The 21,288-nt window shown below is 39.7% G+C and overlaps 1 protein-coding gene across 3 annotated transcripts; it reads right to left on the reverse strand.

The window, feature by feature from the left end:
- Nucleotides 1-1,313: 1,313 nt before the first annotated feature.
- On the reverse strand, nt 1,314-19,825 carry ints1 (integrator complex subunit 1). Of its 3 annotated transcripts, none has more exons than XM_006798188.3 (48): nt 19,719-19,825; nt 19,240-19,359; nt 18,847-19,122; nt 18,535-18,731; nt 18,258-18,395; nt 18,015-18,174; nt 17,825-17,930; nt 17,457-17,643; nt 17,131-17,276; nt 16,899-17,040; nt 16,634-16,810; nt 16,442-16,550; nt 16,238-16,358; nt 16,074-16,151; nt 15,816-15,973; nt 15,455-15,554; nt 15,274-15,365; nt 15,118-15,178; nt 14,835-15,032; nt 14,498-14,627; nt 13,473-13,652; nt 13,159-13,308; nt 12,890-13,069; nt 12,693-12,797; nt 12,416-12,583; nt 11,748-11,859; nt 11,508-11,666; nt 11,270-11,416; nt 11,066-11,164; nt 10,744-10,868; nt 10,280-10,534; nt 10,015-10,174; nt 9,800-9,931; nt 9,466-9,634; nt 8,787-8,913; nt 8,566-8,681; nt 8,374-8,461; nt 8,027-8,277; nt 6,438-6,567; nt 5,686-5,819; nt 5,364-5,556; nt 5,115-5,239; nt 3,732-3,841; nt 3,393-3,506; nt 3,217-3,287; nt 3,036-3,127; nt 2,719-2,828; nt 1,314-2,237 (listed from the first exon to the last, which is right to left on the reverse strand). In XM_006798188.3, exons 2-48 carry the CDS (start codon nt 19,292-19,294, stop codon nt 2,122-2,124), a joined length of 6,549 nt encoding a protein of 2,182 aa, XP_006798251.1. In that variant the 5' UTR covers nt 19,295-19,359; nt 19,719-19,825; the 3' UTR covers nt 1,314-2,121. The 3 variants fall into 3 exon arrangements, with proteins under 3 accessions (XP_006798251.1, XP_035766793.1, XP_006798250.1); XM_035910900.2 differs by having other exon boundaries at nt 18,847-19,137; XM_006798187.3 differs by having other exon boundaries at nt 15,455-15,551; nt 18,847-19,137; nt 19,719-19,824.
- Nucleotides 19,826-21,288: the final 1,463 nt, after the last annotated feature.

A 21,288-nucleotide genomic window follows, 5' to 3' on the forward strand; every position in this document is an offset into this window, starting at 1 on the left:
TAGATTTGTTTTTTTTTGAAAGGATTCTTTATTTTACCATGAAGCAAAATGTTAACAGTGATCACGCAAACATTTAGCTCTCTGCAGCTGCCTTTGAGCGCATCTGGATTGGTATGATGAATAAAGACAGAGGTTGTTAACTTGTCAGTGGTCCATCAGGCTATTCAGCAATAGGCTTGGCCCCCCCGCTCTCCCTCCCACCACTTCCTCGTTCGCTGTCACTCATCTCTGTTCCGCCTCACTGCTGTCCAGCCAATGGGATGCTGGCGCCGGACCAAGAGCCCAAGCTGCTTGGACTTGTGTAGTCTGTTGACTGATAACCATAAACAGAATTTTTGGCGAGTTACAGGACACCATACAGGTGCAATTAACATATCACACAGCAAGTATGGTGCACAATATCATTTTTAAAACGTTTAAAATTTGAATTATGAACATCATTGTTGTCACAAGTCACCCTGTGACAATCCCCCAATACGTTTTTATAGCACTTTGTCCAACAGTTTTGTTATTGTTGTTTTTTTATAAGAAAAAACACATTATTTTGATCTGAAGAAAACCTGCTTCTAGCTGCCAGGCCCATATATCTCAATGGGTGACTGAACATTTCTGAATGACAGATTCCACTGACCCACCAGTGTGGGCATGTCTTATCATCGCTGATGATCCTCAACCGTGCTGCGACTGCATCTCCACGTCCTCCTATGTAACAAAACACCAAGAGCACTCTACGTTGTAAAACGGCCTACCCACATCACATCTTCAAAGAAGCCTTTGGTCTGTGTGATTGAACAATTACCACCATGGTTAATTTACCATAAATGTGGACGTCCACTTTGCTAGTTTACCGGCATGCCTGCATATTGTTTAACTTATCCCTTTGACTCCATCAAGAGGTTTCCAGATGAAGTCACTGGCACTGGGCAAAACAACTCACACTTTCATGGCAAAATGGTTTCCATCACAGCATGTGCATCACGCCTTTAATTTGTCTGTTACACCCCAGTGAAGAGCAAGCGTACATGTGACAGCTGTTTCCAGTTTTATCAGGATCCAAGAAATATTGGAATGAAATGAATCCTTACAGCATGAATTTTTCCTCCGTTAAATCTTTTTTTTTTTTGAGGTGCTAAAATATTATTTTGAAAGCTAATAATGGGTTCTTGTGAAATTTCTGTTGCTACATTTTGAACTTTAAACTGCTTTCCATATTAAGTTCCATCAAAGTGTCTCCACTGAGCTTCCAAACTACTGAAATATTACACTCCTCACATCCTGTCAGGTTGAGTTGAATGAAAAATAAAAAAGTGGCATTTTCCAAAAGTTATTTTATTAAGTTCACAATAAGGTTGCTTCCAAATGGTGCGCAGGTTTGAAAGGAATTCACAGCACTGTTTAAACAGTTACACTTTTCCGTTTCTTAGTTTTAATGATTCACAAGCTCTTCGAACATTTTAATAACTAGTTAATAAATGAAAGCTCTTCTTGAACCCAACTAATACAGTCAAGAAAATAAGTTAAACTCTTAATTTCAAATTCTGGAAAATTCGAAAATTCAAAGAAGGACTTCATTTTCAAAACTATTAAAAGTGTGAAGCCAAAAAAACCATTTTCTTTTTTCATGAAGCGTTGAAATAGTGCATCTGTAAATAATTTAATAACTTCAGAAATGCAAAAGTTTCTCTCCCAATTACACCGCAAATTATGAAATATGAATTCCTATATTATATTTATTTTTCATTATCTTCTGTTGAGAATTTCTTCAGCGTTATCTGCTCTGCTGTCTCCAACTAATATTCCTATATAATAATATGACCTTTTGATGTTCCATTTAACTTTATTGTTGAAGTAATCGAACCAAGTTAAATAATCCATATCTATTAAAATGTAGCACAGTAATACCTGTTCCATTATTACAATTAAGCAGATTTTACCATTTTAATTATATTATTTTCATTTTAATCAATGGGGTTTTTATGCATTTCTTGAAGTTAATAAATTATCCTGAAGTTACTGAACTGAAATTAAGGGATTTAAAAAACATAATATCAAGGTGTGGAACGCAAAGAATGACTGACAGCATTTTTAGTCAAACGTGGAGTCTAAACAAACACTTTATCGTTAGGTTGTTGCTTCCATGTGAAGGACTTTCATGGACTCTGAGATCATTGAACTGGTGTCGATTTGTCCGTAGATACCCACCAAAAACGCCTTGTAGAGCAAGATGTCTGCATGTTCTGGAGAGGGAGGGGGGAAAAGAGAACACGGCATCATTCAGCTACAAATGTGTGACTAAAAAAGACCTTTGTTAACCTCCTAAGACCCAAACTCTTCCACGGCATGCATTTTTAATTTCTCTTTGATATTTGGGCATATTGGGGCCCGATGAATGTAAAAACAAAGAATTACCTGATTTTTTTTTTTTTTACCTTATTTTCGTTTTTATGAAAAATCAGAGCCCCATATGAGGATATTCGTTTAAAATTTTGATAGAACAGTAGCAGTATGATGTCCTTGTAAATGGTTATCAGGCCCTTGTGGAGCAAAATTGAGTATTTTGGTCTAAATAACCCAAAATGTGATGTCCACATATGTGGACGCCAGGTCCTAGGAGGTTAAATCACTTAAATATTTAAAAATACACAATTTACAAAATGTTTAATATGTGGTTCGTTTGACCAGAATACCAGCGCAGGACTCACAGAAGTGTCTTCTTACCTTGACAGAGAAGCACATATTCTGGAAGATTCCTTAATGCAGTCTGCACCACGTCAAAGTTGCCACTGCCCATGCAATACATGAAAGTTGGCAGGAAGTCTGTTGCCAGGCTACAACACAAAAAACACACACTCTTATGTAAGCAATCAGAAACTATATAAATATATGAACTAAAGAACAATGACAGACAGATAGAGACCAACATATTTTTTCATGACTATTGGCCTTTTTCCTCCTCTCAGTTATTGCCACACATTTTCTTTTGCTATCAGCATGTTTTCCTTTGAGTGGTTTGTCCTGAAATGCTTTGAACCTACCATGGATTATTCTGAATGCAGCGTAGGGCGAGACTGAAGGCCATGTTCCGACACAACTCCTCAGGCGAAGTCATGAGCCTCTGCAAATCATTCTACCAACAGAAACACAATGTGGTGATTGACGTGTTTCACACTGAGACACTGCACTTGACCTTTTTTGTGTCCATTTTCCGTGACTCACAATGAAGTACTGTATGATCTCTGGGCTCCTCCTTGACTTCTCATCCACCTCTGTCAACACCTCCAACACATCTATAGCAGTTAAGGGGGAGAGAAAAAAATGAATGTATTACTCACTATAGGTATTAAAACAGTACATTACTCAGTATGATGTGGGACATAGAGGAGAGAAGTTACCCTCGACTGCCTCTCCCTTTGACATCTTTTTCAAGTACATTGTCATGTCTGCAGCGCTCAGTGAAAATGAGGCCGATATGTTGACTAAGGGCAGAGAACCTGCAGCCAAGTCGTCTGGTAAAGAGAAAAAAAATAAGATTAAAGAATTCACGCTTTTGTGGAAACCACAGTTTGCATAGAGAAATTACAAAAGATGCTCTCAAAGTGTATCACTGAAAACGTAGCAATGTATTCAGATATACAGTATGCCAGTAGGCACAAGGTGATCACTTGTAGCTTCAGTGTATCTACAACTTTAATTACACATGAGGATCAAATGTGGACAACAGCAACTCTTACCATCTCTCTCTTCTGTAGATACCTCTGCAGAAGAGCTTTTTACAGGCAAAGTGAGTCCAGCAAGGAGAGATTTCAGCTGGACCAAGTCTGGATTTTCCGCACACAAACTCCTGAAACGAGAACAGAAAAATTTGCCAAATCTTTCTGCAGTACAGACCAAGGTTATTATCGTTAACGAAAACTAACGAAATAACGAAAACTAGAAGTGAAAAAACATTTTCGTTAACGGAAATAAAAATAAAAACAAAAAAAGGAAAACTAACTAAAACTATAATGAGTGTTCACAAAACTACCTAAAATTAACTGAATTTATAGCAAAAATGTGTTTAGTTTTCATTGATGTGTGCGTGTCATACAATAGTCAAGGGTGAAAATGAAGTTTAGTTTCCAGATTTTTTTCTTGCTGTCTAATTACGCCAGCAGGTGGCAAGTACGTTAGTCGAGACGTCTGTGTTGCTGCTCCGTCCACGCGCAGAATCATGTCAGGAAAAGTCGGGAGCCAGAGTCCAATTTGGGATTACTTTGAATATGACTGTGTTTTGGATAAAGCAAGTGTCTTGTAGTGGAAACAGACAAATTATGAGGGACATTTCTAAAGGGAAAAAAATCCCACAAACCTTAAAGTGCACTTGAAAAGCTCACACAAGAAGGCTAACCTAGCTTACCTTGAGAAGGTAAGGGAGCACACTCAACCCTCATCCCCAGAAAACAGAAGCTAACCCCAGGCAAGACAGCGTGATGCATAACGAGACAACAGGACGGGGATATCTACATAACTGTGTGAGTCAATTGCCTTCAAAAAGTTTATCAATTCACTTGAACCAAAATTACGAACACCCGGTGCTGCGAGAGTTAATAGTCTCATTGGGGCCAAGATATACATTTTATAGTTGCCTGGTATCAGTGGTTGTTCATCTGCCTTTATTTATTTATTTATTTATTTATTTAAAGAACCCATAGGTGGGAATGTGAGTTGTCTGTCTCTGCATGTTAGCCCTGCGACAGACAGGCGACCTGTCCAGGGTGCAGGGTATGGTAGCTGGAATAGCAACATACCCAAGGATAAGCAGAAGAGAATGACTGATATGATGAAACTGGGATTTTGTTACACTTAATTATTGCAAACACAACTAAAACTATAACTGAAACTAATCAAAACTAAACTGAAACTAAGGATTTTCAAAAAAATAAAAACTCAACTAAACTAGCAAACAATTGGTAAAAACTAATTAAAACTGATATAAAATTAAAAATCTGAAGTCAAAACTAAATAAAAATAAAAACTAATGAAAATTGCAAAACTATTAAAACCCTGGTACAGACTTTTTTTTTTTTGGTGTTTACCCATCAGGAATGCTTTTTAAAGTTACTGCTGCCACTTACTGTAAGATGTCAGAGTGCTTCTGTAGATAAGGAATGGCTGCTGCTGCGTCGTGCGTAATGTACTTCTGTGTAAACTGAAGAAACTTGTTAATGAAGACTAACGGCGATCGTGTCCTCTGGAAATTCTACAAGGCAAGAGAGAGGCACAAACATAAAAAAGACACTATTAAAATCTTATTTGTAGCTCCTTTTGGTAGGATCCCGATACTAAATCCCCTAAAGAAGATTTGGAAACGTGGAGCTGCCCACCTGAAGGACCTTCATGAAAGACAGAAGGCAGTCTTGAAGCGCCCTCTGGTGATCACTGTGGAAAACAAGTGGCTGCAGAAGCTCCAGAATAGCGAGTACATTGCTGAAGAATGTCATGTGGTTTTGCTGGCGAAACTCCTGCATGTTTAGGTGCATGCGACCGTGTAGGAGGCCTGCAATCATGGGCAGGTGTCTGGAAGGCCAAAAGAAACAAAAGCGCATCAGTAATCAGCTTAAACACAACACACACATCTATAGTGATGGATAATTTACAAGCTCATGCAACAAAAAGCGGCATCATAGTTTAGTCTTTCTTTTTCACCTGAGTAACAGTACAGGGTGCGATACAGCCAACTTCCTGCAAGCGAGGTTGGCATCAGACACGCGGCTCTCGGCAGACTTTGAGTCTCCTATATCAGCAAGCAGTGTGACCAGGCGATGCACCAGGACATCAAGCTGAGAAACATAACATTTGGCAGTAGTAGTAGTAGTGAAATTGTGATTTTAAGAATTCAGAAAAGATTATTTATTAGGGAGACAGAGACAAAATATTTTACAAAAACACAATTCAGCATTATGAGAACTTTTAGTGGGTACATCACAGATGGTTTAACCATTAAGCAAAGCTGCAAGTTACAATGTGTGACCCGTTTCTACTACACAACATCATTGTGATCTACTGCTTCTGTTTAATTATATAAAAACTTAAAAATTCCCAACAGTATCCAGTATTCAGTTATGTTGTAAGCTACTATACTGTAGCCATGTGAACTGCACATAAGGGGATCTTTAGCATGATATTGCTATAACTAATTGTAACACTGAATAAAGGGAAATAAGAATAATTACATTTAAAGACACAATCAAATCACTCAATTACTTGTATTTAGTAAGAACTATACCATTCAGTCTACAGTAACATCTTGTTTCAAAGCTGGATCCTTATTGGATCCTGGCATGTTGATGTTGTTTATACTTTTAGTCCACCTTTACGTCGTTGGATACAAAAAAATACACAAGGAGCCTACACAAGATTAGGCAGGAAGTTCTATAACAGAGGGAAGAAATCTTTACCTTGCAGCTGCTGCCATCTGCTGCCCCGCCGCTGCTGAACGTGCTTTCAGGCAGGGCAACGTGCTGGATGACCTCAGGGAAGTGCAGATAGATCTGTAGCAGCAGGTTCTGGCACCTCTTACTCATTGCACTGAAAGCCAAAATAAACAAAACGCTAAGTATGCTATATGTTATGGTTCCACCATGAAAAGTTTCTTTGGGGGGCGGGGGGAAGACACCATTAATGCATTATTGGCTTAGAACAGTTCAGTTGTCCATCCTAAAGCTCCAAACTTAGCGAGAAAATAATCAAGAGTTTAATCCCTCATGTTATGGAGTTGTGTCACTTGGACCTTTTTATTTGACAGTAAATGGATGCTTACTTTTTGTGCAGTCACAGAACACTTGTCACAGCTTTTCTGCTAAAGCGAGCTAGAGTCCCACTGACTTTATAATATAACTTTTATCAAATTCACTCAAACTAATCTTTTTGCAAGTGATTATACACCAAGCTGACGTGACACCAGTTTAGCGAACACGATATAGTAGTTCCCTATTATTTATGTCTGTAGGCAACAACAATTAACATATATTAACACAAGCTATTGACATGAATAGCTTAATGCAATTCAGAGGTATTCACCTTCGAGTCAATGCAGTTTTATAAAATCCTCTTACTTGCTAAGGCTCTTGTCAGGCTCAAATGATGCACTTCTACTAAATGAGCAGTTTATTACAGCTATGCATTAAGCAAATCAGAGCGACCTTGACAAAGAGTAAAACATCGGCTCACTGTTCAATAGTTTCTGTGTAATTGGAATAAACACCAGCTTATCTGTCAGCAAGCTTTCGCAAGAAGAATGCTTAACATACAATCAAGTATTTACTCGACACAAGGCCGAAACCCTCTACTTTCAACATGTTTTTACCCCGCCATATTTTCACTAGCAACCATTTCACCAAACAGCTTAACTGCACTTAAATTACTGTAATTCTGAAGCTAATTTTCCTTGACCTTGGCCAAAGTTTCCTCATTAAAGTGGTTTAATAACCAGAGACATATTCATGAAAGGAGGGTTTGCCTCCACAAAGAGTTGCACCCTGATCTCTGACAGCTAAGTCAGTGCAGGAATTCACAACACAGGCAAGTTTAGAGCTTCAGCCTTAATCCTCTTGCCTTCATTATAATACACTGAGCTTTTAAAGAGATCACAGTACAGACGACTTCTGCTGGTTTTAATTTCACACCAATAGACCTAATTATCAAGTTTTCCCTGGTCCACAGCATTGTGGCTGACAGAGGAAGTCTGAAAAGTTCATCTGCACTGAGAAGGAAAATCTGGTGCGATTTACCCCAAGTTTATCAGCACAGCATAAGAAGGAAAAAATGACTTTCAGTATTGGGGCCAATTAGTGTGAATAATACAATGTGTCACAATAAGATTAATTGAGTACTATGGTAAAATATTCACAACTAAATGCAATAAACATATGTATTACCAACTAAGAATGGATAAAGAAAAAATCAATCTGAAAAAAGCAAAAAGAAGAAGAAACAGTGGAGGCATTGCCGATAAATACAGCAAATTTTTAAATAATATAAACCTTACCTGTCCTCCCATTTTTTTGAGCAGTTGATGAGGTACTCTGATACTTTCTTGATGTCTTCTAAATTTCCATCACAGTACGAGTGAAGGAGGGGCAGTCTGGATTGGATGAGGGAGCAGGGGGCCTGGTCCACACTGTTTTTGTCATCCTGGAGTGTGTCGTGGCTGTTAAGCTCTGATTCTGACAATATCAGGTCCATCAGGCTAATGAGCTCCTCTGAACTGAGCCGGAGAACAAACTTCTCGGTTTTCTTCTAAAAAGACCAAAAGGAGAGCACCAGAGTCACCAACATCAGCAGAAAAGAAATAAGAAAAAAAAAGGTGGTAACTATGAAAGCTTTCGATCCTACTTGAGGGATCTTCTGGTCACGTCCTTGCCAGATACGAGGAATGTGGCTGCACGCCCACAAGAAATCCAGAGCAGAGGATGGGTCCAGTCTAATAAAAGCAGCAAAGTGAAATTTTGAATTCTCTACACATAGGATAATCCTCAATAAAACCTCAAGACTGTGGCAGACAAAGGTTGTGATAAAACTACATACTTGTAGTCTCTGCGCTTGCTGAGAAGAGCACTGATACACTGCAGCAGAGTCGACCAGTTTGACTGATGTGTAAGCAAGGCCAAAAGATAAGGTCTGTAAGCTGGGGTCCCTCGTGCCTGAAACAGATAAACAGTAAGAAAGGATGCATCGCTAATGCCAAGCAAACACCTTCTCTGGTGTGATAAGCCAAGAACACTATCTGCACACAAGCCTTATCTTACCTTGTTGAGGGCAAACAGCAGCTTCTGTTGAAGGTCTGGACACACTGAAGTAACCTCAGGGTCAAGACGCTCCAGCCAATCAACCAGAAGCCCAGAGCTAAGTCCTGACTTTGTCACCTCTGAGCCACTGGCAAAGATCAAACCAAAGGATTAGTTTATACAAATGTAACTCAGCATCTGTTAACTACTAACAGAAGAGCTAAGGCACATCCATAATAATATTTAGTGTTAACAAAGTTGTACTGGTCAATTAGAAACAACAAACCAATTCTGAAGTTGTTACATGGAATCTGTCTTTGTCACCTTTAATTATCATTTTAGCCTCAATAATGACAACAAAATAGCTTTTAGAGCTACATCCCTTTTCTGACAATTTACAGAGAGCATCCAATAGTGCTATTACTCCCTCTACTTGTACTCCTATCAGAAAATATATATAACACAGTAAGCAACTTCTCAGTGGCAGAACTGATTACAGATGTCTTTGATGTGCATCTGAAAAGCCACCACAAAGCTGAAAAGCTAATTCAACGTTAAATTCCAAATGGAGTTTAAAGTATAAGGCCACAGGCAGCAGGCGCTGTTCTGCTATTTGTCCCAGGCAGGCATGTTTGCTATCTAGTCCTGTCAAAAATGTTTCTTGCATGACTTGTGAGGGAAATAGAACTGTAGCGCTCACTTATTAGAATCCACTTCCTTTTTCACAGCTCGCTCCTCGCTTTCCTGAAGGAGCAAAGAAATCACCATAGCAACAGAGCCCGCTGTCCCATTCTGTGTACCAACAGTCATCAGCAGAGACAGTAGCTCTTCCAAATATGGCGACTTCACCTCCATCAGCCCTTGTAGCACTGAAAAATATTAATAAGTAGTGTATTTATCATAGGCTTTGGACCACCTTTATATTGTTTAAACACAATAAATGGGAGTATGGGAGTGATAGTTCCTAATCCAAGCTGCTGTTTCTATCTATCTATCTATCTATGTCCTAAACAATCCAGTGACTTCATTATTACCTTTGCCAACAAGTTCAGGTTCTGCATTACATTTCTCTCCAGTTTTCAGCATTGCTATGATGGCTCTCAGTGGAACTTCAGTATCTCTGCGATATGCCAACGCCTCAGCCAGGTGAAGGAAACCTGTACGTACTGCAAAGCAGAGAAACACATTACTCGCTGTTTATAGAAAATGAATAAAGCAGCATCTGCAAAGAAATTACTGGTATACTCACCATCACTGAGCCTGTGCTTGTGAGAGTTCTGTCCAGCAAAAGATCTGAGCAGAGTCTTTAGTGGTCCTGCCTCTACAGTTGGGTTGTCTAACCAGATTAACATCTCAACAATGACTTTGAGAAACAGTGATGAGAAAGCAATGTCCTGGGAAACGAGACGCTGCAAAGAACATGCAGAAAGCAAAAGATGGGAATACTGTATTTAGAAGCTTTATAAAAATACATAGAAATATGAACTGACTCTGCTTGTGTATGTGTGTTTCACCTGATAGAGATGAAGCTGGCGCATAAGAGGACAGGACAGAGAGTGACTCCGATGCATTGATATTACTATTGGCCCTGCATGAGCAGAAGCGAGCAAGGCTGCAATAGCCTGCAGGAGTCGAAATGCCAAACCACCCTGCTGAATCTGGCCCTGCTTAGCTCGCATTAACTCTTTAGCTAAGGCCTGCTGGAGGGCCAGGGAGACCTGACTGGGAGGAGGGCCATGCCAGCGGGGGTCCACTTTCAAGGGGAAAATCTGTAAAGATTAAGAGAAAAAAAAAAGTAGGAGAAGTTACAGAAGTTATCCAACAGTCTCAAAAGAAATAAACTACTTTTTATTTGGATTTAAAACTCAAATAAATAATAAAATTCAGCCCAAAGGAAATTGTAACTTGTCTACTAAGTGAGCTAATAGTTTAAATAATGCCAGAAAGAGTGGAGAAATAAATGGCCAGTACATCCTACCTGAAGCAACATGCCAGTGAGATCATCGTCAGGCCCGACTACAGGAAGCTGAGTGGCTGCTCTCATCTTCACAGAGCTGTGAGGAGTTTCCACTGTAACTTTGGCCTTGCTTGTTTCAGATGAATCTGCCGGGAACAGTGCAATAAGAACATTAAATAATGTTGAAAATGCAGTAAATTCTGAGGTGTAATTTTGCAATCTACTTCAAATTAAAGCCCAGGGCCGTGTACTGTTAGAAATCAAAGCATAATGTGGATAAACATTTAATCTATCCAGTAATTTAAATGTTTACTTAAATGTTTTACAGGATAAAGACACTGACCTCTGTGTGGAGGAAGAGAGGAACTGAGTAAAGAATGGAAAGTATGCCCCCCAGTGGCCCCTCGCTCATGCTGCACTTCAACCAAATGGGCCATGTAGTCTGTGACAGAGGATATACACAGTAAGATCAATGTTAAACAATTTTTAAAAAATCCCCCAAAAAGTAAAAAAAACAGGTAGAACACAGAAGAAAAGAAAATCTTACGCTTGTCCATGATGTTTTGCTCTAAAGCCTGTGGATCATGGGACACAGCCTGATCCAAGTACTGCAAAAGTTTACTCATACTGGAGACTGGAATCCCAAAAGACTGAACAAAAAGCAGCAGCTGCTGAGCCTCGAGGTCTTGTAAAGCTGATAAAAGGGTACATACACATTCATTAAAAAGTAAAAAATGAATTATTTAATGAAAAACAAAGGTTTTTATTCACATGACAAGTTGTACCTGCGTCGACCAGTCGTGAGACCTCAGAACGAATCATCCTCAATTTCAACCAATCGGGAAGCAGCAGGGCTTCCTCTGAGGTGTCAACCAGGAAGGCAGTGGGTAGAGGTTTCTTGTCAGGAAACCAAATGTCCAAAAGCATGTGGAAATCACTCTCTCCTGTAATGATACACAATGCTAAACTTGTTCTTACAGCCCTTTAGCAGTGCTGACAATGTACTTTAAAGCAAACAGGGCTACCTTTGGGTGGTCCCAGAGTTAGCAAGATAACAATAGCGTGGACTACAAGAATGTGCATTGTAGCAGTCTCCCCTGTAGTCCAGCGTAGAAACACCTGGTCTTGAGATTCTGACTGTAAAACACAAAATAAAGCATAAAGTTACAAAATAAATGCATCTTTCCCTGGTGTATGCCCACAGTTTAAGAACAGAAATTACTCTTCGATTTCGAATGACTCTCAGGTGGAAGTTCAATATTTTCTGTACTTGGCTATTTAGTACTAGAATTTTTTTTCTTTAACTCAAGACTGTTCAATGAAAACAGAAAAATGATTAGTTTACAAGGCCTAAAATCTTAACATTTATTTAAAAGGGGAGCTATTTTAAACATTTCTGTTAACTTTCTTATCACTTAACTAGACTAGCTTTGCTAGGTTTAAAATAACCCTTATTTATCTTAAACGCAGCATTGGGCAGTTTTATCTCTCTTTAAGACCACCCTCCCTTAAAGAAAAAGGGTGGAGTCTAAAGCCTGAGCTTTTGGATCACAGGGATTACTTTTAGACAATTATTTAAAATCTTTAATAGAGAATCCAACATTGTAACAGTAGTTATATGACTAAAAATGAGGAAAAGTGTAAATTGCTGTGGGCTAGTGAGAAGAGAAAAGCATTCATCGCCAGTGCTCACCCAGCTGTAAAGATCCTCGCCCTCCTTGGTCTTCCTCATCCTCTTAATATACGTAGAGAAGATGGAGAGGAAAGCATAGAGCACAGCATCAGACTCAGGTCTGCTGGAGTGTTTGGAAAAGAGGTTGTTCATGATGGTTGAACGCTCGACGATGAGCCGGGCAATGTCCTGCAGAGAGCAAAAGGGAGACCAAACCCATGTCAGCGCTGCTCATTGACAAAAAGAACGGTTTAAAATAAAGTGACATGTGGAAACTCAAGCAACTCGCTGTGATTACCAAAGCCAGGTCATTATGAGAAGCCTGCTCCTCCACTGGTGCATGCTGGGATAGATAGATGAGATAGGCACTGATTGTCTGTGGATCTGTCTCCATGTGAATGGCCTTTAGAAAATTAACAGACATCAAAACTCTTACTTATTAACCTTCATTAAAGTTTTACACTTATTTCCAGTCCACTGTTGAGAAAAACTGACCTGCTGCAGGGCAGTGGATGTCATGCCTCTGACACTGTCAAACAAAGGGAGCTTGGGGAGGTCCTGTAGCAGCCACTGGTAACCTGGCAAGAGCTCAGCATCTGCAGAGTCTTCTTCCATGGGCTGGTCTCGCTCCTCCCCATCTTTCAAGCCTCCTTCAGTCAGCACCAAAGACAAACCCTGCACACAAATATGCAATGTATATTTTAAATAATGACATACGTACAACACAACACCATGAAACATTTTTTATCCTTTCAGGACGGTACCTTCATGGCTAAGACTCTTGATGCCACTTGAGAAGAGCTGAGACGGCGCAGGAAGTAATCCAGTACTTCACATGTTGTCTGCTCATCAGCCTTGGGACCTAACAAGAGATCCTGGAGGCGCCCGAGTAATTGCCTCTGCTTTTGTTGTCTCTGACAGGAATAAAGATTAGAAATCATAGGATTAGTCATTAAGTCTTATTTTGTACCCAGATGCAAATTTCTATTATCAAGCACATGTATACATTTTGTATGGAGGGTATGAATTTGGGATGAAGCCCTGTAATTAAGAAATAATGTTAAACTAATTAAAATACTTGTCTCTTCTTGGCTTTCTGCTCTTTGCTTTCTCCTTCTTCATCATCGTCTATGAGCAAGCTGTCATCTGCAGCATCGTGAAGAAGAAATTCACACAGGCATTGCACTGGGAGCACATCCAAGGACCCCTCACTGGACTGGACCAAATCAGCCAACCATGGCATGGACTGAGAAGAAGCCTGTAAGGGATTGAAAATATACATTTTAACACTGACACTACAACAGCAACACAATTTATATTTTCTTTCAAGTCAGTCCCATCCATCCAATCAGTCTGGATGTGAGAGGTAGGGTACACCCTGAACAGTTTGCAGGGGTTACACAAAAAGAGAGACAACCACTCACACTAACAACTTAGAAACACCAAGTAAAGTACAATGCACTTCTGGGGAGAATCCACACAGGTACAGGGATAAATATGTAAACTCTACTCAGAAAGGCCAAAGACAGCAAGAGGATTTGAACCCAGAAGCAATGGTACTAACAACAACTCAACCATGCTAAAGCTTACAGCACTCATGTGGTTTCCCATTCAAATACAAACCAGGCCAAACCCTGCTTAGCTCTTGAGATCAGATGAGAATCGGGCACACTCAGGGTGGTACAGCCTAAGCCCCAAGCCAAGCTAATATAGCTAATATGCACATCATATGATTGTTGAGGCATAATCTAATCTCTTATATCGAATATAATTATAATCTAGTATTAGATGTTCTTGAAAACATTAGATAAGTACTGAAGTCAATATAATACAACAATGACCAGGTCATTTTGGACATTTTAAAACCGATATGTTCCATGTAATGCCTTGAATTTGGTCATTGTTTGGTAATTACTGCAGATGAGTTTGAAAAAAAATTTGAGTCGCAACAGACAAAACTCACTGATTAATAACATAAACTACTGCTCTTTTTCAATACTGTGGCTGAACTGTCGAGACTACAACAAAAAACTAAAAAGGGGGAAAAAACAGGCTATTTTATGGAGATGGGGAGTTTGGGAGAGTTATTGAAATGGTCATTACCTGTCTCTGGATGATGTTGAGAAGAAAGTCGGGGTTGCGACTGCGGCAAAGGAGGTGACCGAGACGCAGAGACTGGTTGAGACTTTTAACCTGCTCCTGGACCTGAGGAGGAGGTCTGCGAGGAGGTCCCCTAAACACAAACACCAGCTATGATTCTGACCAGCAAATAAAAGCTAAGATTATTTGTTATGACTTCATTCACATTGTGATGGAAAGATATTGAGCTTATATAATTTTTTTCAGTAAAATAGGGGTTTTCAAATGTCCTAATATATGAGCAAAAATGTTTCATTCTAGTATGGGTGTCCACTCTCAAATAACTGTCTTAGTATCTTACTGTGGGTCCAGACTGGTAAGCTGAGACAAGAGCAAGCTGTTGCTCTCGGTGATGGTCTGTTTGGTTGAAGCTGCAGCCAAGTGGCTCTCAAAGGCTAAAATCTCTTGTTTCTCTCTCTGGGAGATCTGTAACTCTCTGTTGATCATCTCTGTTTTTGTGTCCTCATCCGCAATGGTACAAGGAGGGTATGTATAGTTACTATAAAACCACAGAGACAAAAGTGTTAGCCAATCAGAATTATTACATTTAAATAATTTAACCGTTACTGATAACCTTTACTTACTTTGTCATAACCATCTCCATAAGCATTTTTAGGGTGGGATATCCATCCCAGGCAGCCAAACCTAAAAGAAAAAAAGATATCAGACACCATATCTGTCAACAGATACCTAGAACAATTTATCTTATATGAAGATGTATGTAAATATGATTGCTGTACCTATCTTCTGAGGGTTAAATGCAGCCACAACAAGCAACAATAGCCATGCCTTCCAATAGAGTGTGGATATTGCCAAATTTGGTGGTTGGTACCTTAAACAAGAGTAGTCATTTGTTACTTAAGTCTGTAAACAGTATGACCTATATGTGTTGTTAAAAGCCATTAAGGATAAGTGACATACCCAGCAGGCAGTTGAATGTTCTCTGGGTGGTGGTATGTACACAGATTCAGAACAGCATCAATGAGCTGGATCCTCTCCACTCTCAGGACCTCGAGATCTGCTTAACAAGAAACAGGCAGACAGCTCAGCAGCACGCATCGTGCCAAGAAAACTATAACAATGAAAATAGTCTTTCCTTTGTTCCTAACATTACTTAGCAAACATAAAAAAACATAAAAGTTGCCCCCTGAAATATTTATAGCAGCTCATTAAAGAGAGGCACAAGTGTTTAACAAATCTACAAACATTCGACTAGAGTTTATCATAAATAACTTTAACAGCAGTCATAAACATTTACAACCAAAATGGGTCTTCCACAAACCATCTGACTGAACTCCGGCAGCTCTCTTAACCAGGTGATCAGCAAGCTCCATTGCGTCTGCCGGGCCCAGAGGCAAATCACGTGACAGCCCGATCACCAGAATACGCATCAGAGTGTCCTCCAAAAGAGGAACTTCAGAACAAAGGCGAAGGAAGAAACTGAGGGATGAAAAGAAAAGCTCCATAAAGTTACAGAAGCTAAAAAAATTTAAGAAATAACAAAAAGCTAATTATGTGCTACTATTACAGGGTTGCTCACTTTCTGTCGCTCTCTGGAGGCCAGTTGTCCCACTTGTAATATGTCTCAGGCTGCTCTGTGAAAAGCACTTTGTGAAGGCTGCAGACATGAAGCAGATAAATGATTTATAAAGCAGCAAAAATATTTCCACGTGGACAATCGACACATCTGCTACGGATACTGACCAGTGAACGTAGTCTTTTGCACCAAGTTTGCTGATGGTAGGAACAACAGTGTGAAGCCACCACACAGCATCTCTCTGGATGGCAGCAATCTGATTCTGAAAGGACCTCAGGACCTCAAGATCTGAAACAAACCAGACACATGTTTAACCCAAGCCAAGTCGAGCTACTTTAAATACAGCAGAAGGACAAATAGACAGAACGCACTCTTCTTCTCTCCTTTGTCCCATGCAATGCCTGCTTCCTTGACCTGAGCGGTGATGCCCAACATCATAGAAACAGTGAGTAAATCTGTCACCTGGATGACAAATCGCTCCTATGGGAGAAATAACCAAGTTTAAATGCATGAACGAAACAGCTTCAACAAAGTAGGCCTGCTGAATTTTCATATCCACTTACTTTAAACTCCATGTCAACATAGCTGGCCTCTTTTCTCTCCTGCATCAAACCAAAGCAAAAGGACTGGAAGTTGATCTCATGCTTAGTCTGTTTGATGATTTCTCTGAGCAAAGCTCTTGAGGCACGAAGGTAATCATCCTTATTGGTTAACAGGTCCTGGAACACCATTGCCAAGAACTGCCGAGACAAAGGTAAAATTAAATGCTGAGTTTATTAAAAAAGAATTTCATTTCTGTTGAAATGTTTCCAAACGATCTAGTTTTACCTTTGGAGCTTGCTCTGGGCTGTGCTGCAGCACTGTATGGAGGACTTGCATGTTGTTGGGATTCCGGGCATTAGACAGCTCATTAAAGATGACGAGCTTCACCATAGTTCCCAGGTTGTCTCTGTGTGCATTTAGTAGCTCCCTGCAAAGATACACCCAAAGCTCCGGTTAGTGCGAATTACTGACTGTGATGACAAAATAGATGTGTGACAATAAGAACAACTTTACAGACCTGACACACAGCATGTAATGATTAAGAAGAACTTTGGGTTTGAGTCGGATCTTGATCAGGTTGGAGATAACCTCCATGTCATCTGCTCCGTGGGTGTTGCAGTTCATGCACAAAGACATCAGGAGGTCCTGAGCTGGGCGAGTCAACTGCAACCACAGAAAAAAGTAAGCTAATGCTTAATCGCCTACTTTTAATGTATTGCAATAGCTGTATCTTTAGAGGCCACATTTCACCTTTTATTTACACAAATCCTGCAACATATTATTAGTACAACTATATAACACTATGGATTTATTTAACACAGCTGTCAGTATCAAGGGTTTCACCTTTGGGTTCTGGAGCCACATCTCCAGCCTTTGCACCGCCATGAGTCTTGCCTCTTTGTAGCCACATGTGGCTGTGAGCAGACGTAACAGGTTTCGGGACACATTGTCCATCGGCTGCCTGCGGTTCAACTGATCCCTGAGGACATCAAGCACATAGTCCTCCACACTCTCTGCAAGTTCGTCATACCTACAGGTTTCCAGTGAATAAGAACAATAAACACAAAATGATCAAGGAGCTCAGTGCATTGTTTCAATCATTTTTCATTATTCAATTGTGAAAATTTAACTGTGTTACCTATATATGCTGTAAATCTGAACACACAGACTGTACTCTATGGCCGTCACATTTATGTTGGTAGCTTTCATACCTTGGCATAATCTGCCCTTCATCCTCAGGGCTGAGTTTCTCCTCAGCTATCAGCAACTCAGTCTGGCTGTCATCCTCATCTGGGGTTGATGGATGAGGGCTGCTACCTAAAGATCAAAAGCAGCATGACCAATCAGAACTTGTTTCTGACATCAGTAATCCTGACTTGCAGAAACCTGAATGTACCATACCTGCACTCAGATCTCCAGCAGAGCGGCCCGTATCAGCCTGGAGCAGCATACTCTTTGGGGGCATTTTTGTTCCAAAAGCAGTCTGAATGTTGTCAACAAAATTCTTACAGTGAGAGCTGTCCACCCAGATTCTTTCACCCAGAGAGTCCTCAATGTAAACCTGAAAGTATATGTCAGAAGGACAAATTATAAGAAGAGCTCATGCATGACAGAAATGTGTTTGAATTTTGTGGGCGTTCTCACTTTGACAAATATCTCTGGCCAGTTCTCGTCCTCCTCGTATGCTGCCATCAGCAGATTGCATGCCAGAACAGAGACCAGGCTGTTGCCTTTTGCTTTAAAGTTGATAGAAGCATCCCTACGCAGGAGGCTGCACAAGGCCTAGTGACACAAGTGTAACACATGGAAAGTAACAAAGATTTTGTCAAATCAGTGAGGTTGACTTGGCGAAATATTGCAATGCTAATATACATTATTCATCTGTGTATGTGTACTGAAAAATAACTGTTAAAAGAATTACCTCAATAATTCCCTCAGTTGCAAAAACATTGGGCTTGATTTTGGCCAAAAACATGAGACTAAGGTAAAGTGTGATGTCGGGCTTGGCTCTGTTCATCTTGAGCTGTTTCACTGCTCCACACAGCAATCCCTCAATGCGATCGTCATTTCCTTCTGATTCAGCTGCTTCAATCTCATCCAGCAGCACTGCTGGAGAAACTGCCATAGAGAAACATATTTTTTTACTTTCCTTGTCAGTTGTCACCTGAAGATTTTCTGACATTTCTATCTCAAATTTTACAACACTTCAGAAAGGCACAGGCTTCAAAGTTACCTTCAATAGGTACTACTGATGGCTCCTTTATTGAGGGCGATATAGCCCTCTTGTCCACTGCAGCAACATCAGCGAGACGTCCAAGGGCACTGACAGGAGGGGTGGTGGATAGTTTGGGCCGCTTAGTTAGGTTGGCTAGCCCTGATGAGGATGGCAGAGTGGAGGAAGTCTCTCTCTTGCGGTCAGCAGGTAAATTTGTAGAGGTTGCCTTCAGGAGGACAGCGGGGGCTTTCGGCTCTCCTCCCTGGCTTTTAGAGCCCAGAGCAATAAAATCTCCTGTAGGGGGATGGCCTGCAAAAATGCAGATGTTACAATTTTAGTTTCTCCTGCCTAGGTGCTATTCAACATGGAACACACAGCTAAGATTGGATTTGGTTGCACAAGTAGTCCGACCTGATGGTTTCGCTGCACTGGGGCGCCTAAGAGTTGTAGGCTTTGGACGATTCATATTTACTGGTAGGCACAATTACAATCAAAGTAGAGCGGGAGACATGTATGTGTCATATGTGTAGCCTGTGTAAGACAAAACAATAAGTAAACATGAGGTTAGAAACAACAGCAAAGGTAAAAGCCAGTAATAAATAGCAGTTTAAATCTCTCTAAATCTCTACAGCTAGTAAATCATTGCATATGAAGACTAGCAAGAAGGATGTATTCAATGCCGCTTAGCACTATAAAGGTTATTAATTACATGTTTATAACACATAAGACAAAAAATGCTAGGCTAACAACGAAAACTATGGCTAGTATGACTACTAGCCCGACGTTAAACGTTAACACTGACAACTAACAGGTGTTAGGTTTCATTTAACTTAAATCAACCGTAAGTCGTTTGATTAATATGTTCAATAAAAGTCATACTGATATGATACCTGGACGATATACTTCACACAAAAAAGTCATTCGCCGCCTCAAAGCTATCAGACAGACAGAGCCGTGGTGGCTTCTTTTTCTCGACTGAAATTACTCGATAACACCAACAAGTAACAAGCGCCACCAAGCGCCAGGGAGGGTCATGTACATCTACTTTGAGTGTCACCTCCTGCTAGTCGTGCTGTATATATACACTAAGTTCGTATACGAACTTGCTCTCAACTTTTTATTATTAAGGCATTTCCAATCAGTTCAAAGTAAATAGTTCGTCGTATCCTTAAATGTCTATGCAGCAAACATTTGTGTTTAATTACTTTTACAGATTAAAATGGTTAACTCTTCCAATCATGGTGGAATTCTTATCTTTAACCCTCGTGTGTAATATTTACGACAGAACTGCGCCATCACAGTTTTATGATTTTATTCCCCAGCTTCAGTACCAGTAGACGTGGTTTGTAATATGTAAAAAAAAAGAAGTTAAAAATCTAATAATAAAAACTATATATGTTTAGCCAGTTTTATTTGCGGGGGAAAACTTATCATTTAATCACATCTGCCTTGGTAGATATGACAAATCTTCTCCTATAACTTTGTGTATTAACAAGTTTTTTTTTAACCGGAAGTCGTATTATGTCATTGTTCCCGTAAGCTGACGAGCCAACGGTGATCGTCAGAGGGCGTCCCTATACAAAATAACGACATTATAGATTCATAATACATAACTGTTTCCATTTACTGTTGATATAACAGAGATAATGTGTGTATAATGCTGTTACAGTACTATCTATGCTAATGTAATACAAGTTAAAGGAAACGTGCTGTACACCACAGGGTTTGTACCATCACAGCAGAGGAACGTGAATATTTGTGTGTACTGTATTTGGTCAATACTTAATTTAAAACACCTTCCGGTCACCTCCAAAATAAAAAACTTTTCTTTTTCTTTTTTTTCTTTTTTTCTAAGCTAAGTAATTACGTGATATTACCAATTGGGGGCGCTAAAGATTCACACTTTTTTCTTCTCCCTTTAGTGTTAATAACATGAAAATAAAAATAAACAAGAATGTGTTGATAAAAATGTTTTTGTATCAAAATTACTGATGTTAACGCATGTTGTGAAAAATAAATATGTGTTAATTGAAATAGTTTATGGTAAAGTTAAGTTGAAATCAGTGTCACATAAAGGGACAGAAATAATATTTTACTACTCTCTACAGTAAATATATCACTTTTTTCAATAGAATCTCCAAAATCTTTTTCTATTGGAGTAAAATATGAGAATAACAGCAATGTTTTATACTTTGACTCAGCTTTTTGATTAGGTCTTTTTCTAAAATCCCAAGTGAAAGATGAAGAAATGGCCAGCAGATGTCATCACTCTAATTCTATCAAATGCTGCAAAACCGTGAATCATTTTAAGCATAGTTACTGGCATTTGCTTAATGGGTTTCAGTCAGTGCCCTTTCAAAGCTTTTTCATCATCACTTGTGCCAGAGTCTGCAGATATTTTGCCATCTCATAATCATAGTCATCATTATTTCTGCACACTGTTCCTCACTACAGCTTTAG

The sequence above is a fragment of the Neolamprologus brichardi genome, chromosome 4, assembly GCF_056152115.1.
Source record: "Neolamprologus brichardi isolate AB-2024 chromosome 4, ASM5615211v1, whole genome shotgun sequence".
Taxonomy (NCBI): domain Eukaryota; kingdom Metazoa; phylum Chordata; class Actinopteri; order Cichliformes; family Cichlidae; genus Neolamprologus; species Neolamprologus brichardi.

What these genes read in the sequence shown, in the direction of transcription:
- ints1 (XM_035910900.2), bottom strand. Translation starts at nt 19,294, where the DNA reads ATGAATCGTCCAAAGCCTACAACTCTTAGGCGCCCCAGTGCAGCGAAA. An exon ending in AACATTCAACTGCCTGCTGG is followed by an intron (nt 15,366 to 15,454) that starts GTATGTCACTTA and finishes CTCTTGTTTAAG; the next exon opens with GTACCAACCACCAAATTTGG. An exon ending in CTTTCATGAAGGTCCTTCAG is followed by an intron (nt 5,240 to 5,363) that starts GTGGGCAGCTCC and finishes CTTGCCTTGTAG; the next exon opens with AATTTCCAGAGGACACGATC.